Source organism: Lagopus muta, chromosome 24, assembly GCF_023343835.1.
Source record: "Lagopus muta isolate bLagMut1 chromosome 24, bLagMut1 primary, whole genome shotgun sequence".
Lineage (NCBI taxonomy): Eukaryota > Metazoa > Chordata > Aves > Galliformes > Phasianidae > Lagopus > Lagopus muta.
Genome location: NC_064456.1, coordinates 1,782,239 through 1,790,100, shown reverse-complemented (window position 1 = coordinate 1,790,100; position 7,862 = coordinate 1,782,239). Strand labels below are relative to the sequence as shown.

At 49.8% G+C, this 7,862-nt stretch overlaps 1 protein-coding gene across 2 annotated transcripts; it reads left to right on the top strand.

The window, feature by feature from the left end:
* Positions 1 to 295: 295 nt before the first annotated feature.
* PPP1R15B (protein phosphatase 1 regulatory subunit 15B) lies at positions 296 to 7,629 on the top strand. 2 transcript variants are annotated; one of them, XR_007373255.1, is made up of 3 exons: positions 296 to 1,898; positions 4,578 to 6,606; positions 6,751 to 7,629. XR_007373255.1 is itself a non-coding variant. In XM_048926192.1 (2 exons), exons 1-2 carry the CDS (start codon positions 486 to 488, stop codon positions 4,788 to 4,790), a joined length of 1,626 nt encoding a protein of 541 aa, XP_048782149.1. In that variant the 5' UTR covers positions 296 to 485; the 3' UTR covers positions 4,791 to 7,629. The 2 variants fall into 2 exon arrangements, 1 of the variants encoding a protein (XP_048782149.1); XM_048926192.1 differs by having other exon boundaries at positions 4,578 to 7,629.
* Positions 7,630 to 7,862: the final 233 nt, after the last annotated feature.

The window sequence follows — 7,862 nt, the reverse complement described above, 5'->3', positions numbered from 1 at the left end:
TGCCCGCGACAGGGTCTTGGATCGAGGCGATCTTTGATGTCCCTTCCAACCCAGCCGTGCTATGACGGAACGTTCCCACCTCCCTGCTTTCAGTCGGGACCGCGCTGCTCCCCGCCGGGCCGCCAGGGGGCGCAATACCGCTCAGCACAGCGTCTGATGCAATCCCCGCGCTGGGAGGTGGGCGGTGCCCTTCCACCGCCCTCCATGGGGGCGTGGCCTCAGCGCCGCCCAATGAACGGCAGCGTAGCGGCGTGACGCCTCGCGCATGCGCAGTCTCTCTCCACCCGCCCCTAAGGGCTCGCGCCGGTCGGGGCCGGATGTAAGCGCTGCGCTCGCTCCCCCGCCGCCATTTTGTCACTCCCGCCGCCGGCCGCCCGGATTCCTCTCAGGATGGCGCCCAGACCCCGCCGCCCGACGCTCCGCCCCGCCGCCCCGCACCCCCGGCAACGCCGCCGACATCGCTGAGGACCCTTCTCGCACCGTTCATGGAGCCGATCGGCCGGCAGCGGCCCAGCCCCGCCGTGGGGCCGGCTCGGCCTGGCTCTCTGCTCGGCTTCCCCGTCGCTCGGCCTAAGCTCCCCGGCCCGGCCCAACCGTCCGCCTCCCCTTCGGCCCCGCCGCAGCCCAGCCCGCCGTTCTCCTGGCTGCGGTTACTCTCTCAGCTCCTTTCCCCTCTGCCCGCTCTGTTGCAGCGCCTGCGGCCTGGCCCGGCTCTGAGCAGTGCTCTGTGCCCCGCTGGGCCCTCAGCTCCGCCGCCTCCTTTGCTGTTGCCGCCCGCAGCGCTGCGATGGGCCGAGGAGAAGGACACGGAGGGCACGGAGCCCGCCCGGGGGCTGGTTGTGCCTCACGCCGGGTTCCTTTCCTTCGTGCTGGGTGCGAACAGCCCGGACTGCCGCTCCTCCGGCAGCCATCTGCCGCAGCCTCTGAGCGCCGAGGGGTGGGGAGGGCAGGGTCGGCTGGTTGAGTTGGAACGGCTCCGCAGCAAACGGCTGGATTGCTTACGGCTGCGGGGAATGGCCGTGCCCGAGCCGGATCACGGGTATCATAGCCTGGAGGAGGAGCAGCAGCAGCAGCACAGGGGAGCCCTGAGAGGAGATTGCGAGCAGCGTGGTGTGTGGAGGCAGCCCGATGAGTTGGAGGGATCCCGGGGTTCGGCTGAGAAGGGAGAAGTGCGGGAGGAACTTTGTGCTGCGGAGGGCTCTGAAACAGAGAGAAGCCTGTTTGTGTCGGTCAGGCCTGCCTGTGCTAATAAGTTAATAGACTACATCCTGGGGGGGAACTCCAGTGGGGAGGAGAGTGCGGATGATGAGGAAGACTGGGATGATGATGATGATGATGATGATGATGGGTTTGACAGCGAAGGGCTGCTCTCGGATTCAGATGACAGCAGCCAGAACGGGGAGAGGTTGCATCTTTGGAACTCCTTCTTCAGCCTGGATCCTTACAACCCTCAGAACTTTACAGCAACCATTCAGACATCTTCCAGTGAGCCAGGGAAGACTTTGCCCTGTGTGGCCAATGTGGGAGAGGAGGAGGAGGAGGAGGAGGATTCTTCATGGGCAGAGTCGTCTTCGGGCTCTCCTCACCCCAGTTCAGAAGATGAGGACGAATGGGATTGCAGCAGCGTGGATGAGGCAGAAAACTTGAAACTTTGGAACTCATTCTGTACCTCAGATGATCCTTATAACCCTTTAAATTTCAAGGCACCCTTTCAAACAGCGGAGAAAAGAGGGAAGCCCAGCCTCAAAGGAACAGAGGGGCTGAGTTTGATCAGTTCTGAGCATAGTCGCTTAACTGTCTGTCGGGTACAGCTGGAAAAGCATAACTGTGGGGTCGCAGACTTGGTGCAGCACGGCATTCTTTCTGGTGAAAAATGTAGAAGTACCAAGAGGAAAAAGGTATATTTCTGTTTCTGGCTTTGTTTTTTTGACTGTGGTATGTGGGTGAGGTCATTTGCACCGGGATTCCAGCGGCACTGGTGCCAAATCATGCTCTGTGAGCTTATGGTCTAATTATGTGGCTGAAAGCAGCATGCCTCACGCTGTGGCAGATCTCGTAATTCAGTGACACAGAGCAAAGAATTTCTTGAAGTGACTCGAAATGAAGTTTTCTTTTTAAGACATAACTTTCATTCTGTGTTTGTGTCCCATTTGCGTTCTGATTTCCATCATCAGAGAGGCAGAGGAGAATCGTCATCAACGTTTTTCTTCTGGAAAGCCCTTTTCTCTTGTGAATCGTGTGAAGTATTTCAGGAGTTTTGTGTGTAAATAGAGTAACCAGGACTTTGTGTTGTAAGCTTTGTGTGTCAAACCTGCTTGGGTTACAGACACCAGGTGTCTTTTGGAGGGGAAAAATAATTCTGAGTGCTGCAGGAAGCCACTAAAGTTTCACTGTAAGGTGCATTAATGCTCCTTGGGGTGTTAAAGCTTTTAGTGCACGTGCTTGGATGCAATTAAATGTCACTTATCCCAGAATCGTTAAGGTTTGGGAGGAATCACTCAGATTCTCTGTTCCAGCTGTCAGCACGGGGCCCTCTGGTGGGGTCTGTGATGCTGCAGGTTGTGCTGTGCTCCTCTTGAGTCTCTCCTGACACTTCCAGCCTTTGTGTCAGTAATGGTGATGCTGAGTCCCATGAGAATGAGCCAGCATAACAAGATAGCAAAGAGGAAAGGCTGCATTCTTAGCACTAAGAGATCTGTTTGCCTCTTTGAGAGCTTGGCTTGGGTGTAACTTCATACCTGTTGGTACCTGTTCTCATTGGGGCAGGTGCTGGTGACAAATTTAATGGTCAGCACAGCTGAAATATTGCTTTTCCATTTGGAGAGAAATGAATGCGTTGGGTCTTTTTGTCCTTCATAACTGGCACTGTTCTGAATCAGTGAGCCCAGCTGTGGGTCGATGCTCAGGGCTTAAAAGCCTGTTGTGTGGCTGGGAAGCACCCTGAACAGTCACCAATTTCATGAATTATTTTCTTTTTTTGAACTAATTCACTGTTTGTACCTGTGAACAGAATCCAACCCCAGTATTTGGCACAACGTTACCAAATCCACTAATTGTGCCCTAGGGTATCTTAGACCCATGTAAAAAGGATGAAAGGTGGTAACTCACAGAGGGATAGGCTGATGTAACAGCTCCGTGTGCCTGCAGGCAGATTAGACCTTAATTAGACCTCTGCAAAACGAAGCAGAGGTCCCTGAATGCTGACCCATGAAGTGTTTGAGTCACTTCTACCACTCACGGCCGCTTCCTGCGTGGCATCCTGCAATCAAACAGCAATATCTGTGCAGTCATACAGCCCAGGAGCCTCTTGTTTGGCTTTATTCTCTCTGCAGAAGGATGTGTGGGGTTTGGTGCCCATGCTGCTGCTGGGAGGTAGCTGAGGTCACTGCACTGGGATGGGATTTCAGCAGTTTGCTTTCAGCACAGCTCAGCTCTGTGTTCTCTGCTGGTGTTTATTTCTCCCATAACTGTTATTACCTTCCTGTTTTCTTGCAGCTTAGAAGGTTGCCCTGTCACATAGATCCATCCCACCCTGCACTCCTGCTTGTGCTGGTGTGAACTGGGTGTCAAGCTGTGGCTCTCTATTAATAATGACAGGAACAGAGCAGCGAATGTTTGGTGCATCCCTGGATTCCTTCCTGGACTTCCTGCAGCAAATTCAATGTGTACCAATCCTAGAATCATCTGTAACCACAGTGGTTTCCTTATCTTCAAGAAATGATCCTAGTCTGAAAGTCAGGGAGCTGTGACAGCCAGCTGGTGTCCATCTTTCAGCCTTTTACACAGTGAAATGATCTGCATCTGAAGCAGCTTCGCTTTTACTGCTCAGCAACAGGGCTGAAATCTGTCCACAGTGATAGGGAAAGTGCTGTTGAGTTTCGATCTTGAGCCTGTAAGTTTTGTTTCCTTAAAGTGGTTCAACAGGCCTTAAGAGGAATGAAGAGTGCAGAAGCTCCACATGTGCTTGAAACTGTGGTGACTTCAACTTCCTTACATTTGATCCTCCCCTGAGCACATGGGTTTGCTCCAGTCGTGCAGTAAACCAGTCCTTATATGTAGGGTTCCTTATCAGTGCTGGGGTTGACTCAACATGATTACTCACTGTACAGAACAATGATTGCTGCTATTTTTTATGGTGTATGTAATCAGGAACCCGGGTCTGTGTTTCTGAGCAGCTCCCTTGTGACCTGTGGATCATGCAGGGTAACCTGGAGCTGTGTGTGAGTTCAGAGCCCCGTGCTGATGTGTGTTATTTCATGGGGAGAGCTGTGTGATCTGCCCTCAGCACAACACAGCTTTCAGGTTCAGGAACCACGTGGTGATTGAAGCACTGCTGTGGGAAGAGGGAGAGGTCACTGGTGGAGCTGAGCTTACTCTTAAACCCTACAGGTGAAATACACTCCTGCCTGGCTGCTGCAAAGCCCTGCTGCAGGCTGCTGGTGGAACTGAGGGCGTTTTTTTGGTATATCAGACATAGAAAATCACTTTGAAGGTATTTAATCATCCATGCAGATAAGATACAAGCTCCTTTTGCAGGAACCTGTGGCTAATGCTTTCATGAATAACATCTTTTCCAGGTGACCTTCCTTGAAAAAGTGACAGAGTATTACGTGAGCGGTGAGGAGGATCGTAAAGGACCCTGGGAAGAGCTGGCACGAGATGGCTGCAGGTTCCAGAAACGCATCCAAGAGACAGAAGAAGCCATAGGATATTGCTTCACTGCAGAGCACAGACAGAGGGTTTTGAACAGGCTCCAACAAACCAACCACGAGGAGGAGGGTTTCTTCTAGCACCCCAACACTGGTGGTTGTGTGACCCCGAGCCTCACCAACATCTTCCAAACCAGAACTGGCAGCTGCGTGTGCTGTTTGGAAATGGGGAGAAAAGTGGGATTTGAGCTCTTTTCCCTAGTTTAATATTCAGCCACAAATACCCCCGTGTGTGTGTGTGTCCCATTCTGATGGACAGACAAAACCTTCCGAGTATCCTTGAGGCTGAGGGTGGTGTAATTGCGTTGCCCTTAAGTAACACCTGAGGAAACAGACTGCTTTAGGTTAAAATCCATTCCAAAAAATGCCTTGTCTGCCGTACGTTGAGAAGTGGTGGCTGTTAAGTTGGGAATTTTGCACTTTGAAAAAAGCAAAACCTATTTTGAAGGAAATATTTATGGGATTCAGAACCTCGTTATTGCAGTTTTGATTTAAAGTTTGTGTTGGCACGTGCTGTTTTGGTGTGGTTCTTTATTCTAACCTGTACAGAAGTCTCCAGTTCTTGTTAGCTGATGGTGTTAACCTTACTGTGCAAAGCAGGTGTGTTCTCCTTCCCTGTAGGATCCCAGTTTTGCGTCTGACTGATGGACTGTGTGACACTTTGTCTTCATATTTCAGTCTGTGATGCTGAGGGGGAGCTCTGGTGCACTGCACACCCTTTGGTTGTCTCTATTTAAGTCAAACCTTTACCCAGTCCTGTTCCAAAGGGTGTTGTCTACTTGTGAGCCACCTCTTTCAGGGCTCTGAGTTCAGATAGCTGTGCCTGGGGAGCTGCACCATCAGATGATCCTCAGCTCATCTTAGAACAACTTCAGCATGATGGATTCTGCTTGTTGAAGACTGATTGAAGTGGAGTGTTCTTCATTTTTGTTATTATCTGGTCCTCGCAAGGAGAATTATCTTCAGCTTCTGGAAATCTATCACTAGGGATGCTGTGTTGTTACCAAAAGCAGTATTGAGACCTCTGTGCGTCTTTACCTTTGTTCACCTTGTATCCTAACAGCATTTTATGTCTGGGATCTCACACTTGAGGTCCTTGGTGGAAGGAAAGCCCGCATTATTGATGCTCCTAACTTGAAGTGTTTCACTGCTGCTCAGCCCAAATAAAGCAGGGCAGTTTGGGTACGTTTTTGGAGCTGAAAGCTGTTGGATTTCAGTTGGCCAGGCCGTGAGGTTGTGCAGTGGAATAAATGTCAAGCATTAAACCTAAAGAATTTCCTATCAGTTTGCAAAATGTGGTGTGAGTAAATGATTTGCTTCTTGATTTGTTCAGCTGTGCACATGTGGATCTGTTGTTGGAAGGGAGAGAGCTGTATTTGAATCCAAAAGGCAGTGATGGATTCGTGGAGAGAAGAGCTTCCCAAAATATGGAGTTTTCTTCTTTGTTTTTGGCCCTGCCTTCATTTGTCTCAGATTTCAGAGCTCTTGAGGTTGACACTTGTTGTCTTCAGCATCTTTGGATTGAAAAACTGCATTTCTTTGCTGCAGGTTAGAAGTGTTAGAATTAAGGAATGCCAGCTGAAATACAGGAGAGCTGCCTCAATATTAAGAGCCCACTGGTCTTTTAGATTGGTTCACTGGAAGCCACACCACGTTGCTTGAATCCCTTTGCAATGAAGAAATCGTTCTCCTCTCCATCACATCACGCCCTCAGATTCCACAGAGCAGCTTTCTGTGGTTAGGAGTCCATTTTCCTGTGCTGTTTGATAACTGCTCTGCTTGTTATTTTTGCTTAGGGAAAAGCATGCAGGACGATTGATGCGTTGGAATGACAGGAAACGTGGTGCTGTGTGACCCCAGCATGGCTGATAAATCAAAATGCTGCTCCTTGCCCTTGGTAAAACGCACCATATCGATTTTTCCATGGTGTTCCTCATCCATTTCTGTTGCTCCAGCTGCTCTGGCTGGCACACCTGGTGTTGGCACAGAGTTCTGCAGTGATGTGAATTAACACCTGCTAACGCTGCTCCACTCTTTGCAGACACTTGGGAAAGGCTGCAGCTGAAAGGAGCAGCGTTGACAAATGGCCCCCAAACTCCATTGCTGAGCTGCTGCTTCCAACAGCGCTTCTGATTGCTGAGATAATTGGTTTCAACACCAGCACTCAGTGCTAAAACTGGTGGTTCTCAGTGAGGAATTGCAGCTTGGTGAGTCCTCTCCCTCCTCTCAAACCTGATGCTTTCAAATTGTCCAATGCAAGGCGATGAGAAGTCATGAAACACTAAATTAAGGAGCAAGCTAAGCTTATTAGTCCCCATTTCCCCTATAACGTCCCTTAAGGTGGTCTTGCAGGACGTGTGTGTGTGGTTTAAGTGAGATGTGAAAACCAATTGCTGAACTTTAAATCAAAACTGTGATTACCAGATTTTATTTTTGTATGATTTAGAGAAAGCCAGGAGACCTTCAGCGTTGGCTTCATACAGATTTTAATTGATTTGCCTCGAGTTTGTTGGGTTTTTATAAATCTAAAAGTTCTATTTCTGTACATAATGAAACTATTCAGAACTAATCTGTAAATTGTAATAAAGATATTTGCAGGATAAAGGCTTTTGTTTTGCTTTTTGGGGGGCAGGGGTGCCATGTATGTGATTGCTTTCTTCTTTCTGTGCTGGGAGAAATGTGAGGTGTCCTCCTGGCAGTGGGAATGCCAAACAGCTGAGCTCTTTAATTACAGCCACATCACCCCTATGTTCTGCACTGTAAGCTCAGCCTTTAATTCAGCACATTCTTTCTTCTCCTTTATGCTGTAATGATGTACAAAAAGGAGAGCCTGGTGTTTGTCCCCATACAGCACAAGCAAGTTTCACCCTGTGCTCCCAGCCCTTCCAGGCCTCTCTGGAACCTCCTCGTGCTTCATTTGTTTCTGTAGCAGCACAGAGCTGAACGAGGAGGAGCATTGGGAGCTGCCTGCAGTGCCACCCCACTCTGAAAGCAGAGAACAAACCTACGCCGTTCCTGTGAGCTGCAGCAGCTTTTTGAAGCCATGCTCACCTGTTCTGCTGGCTCCAAAATCTGCCTTAAGAATGAGAGTTGTAATTTCTTTTGATTCAGCTTAAAGAAATACAGCAAAGTGTTGCTAAATGGGAGCTGCCC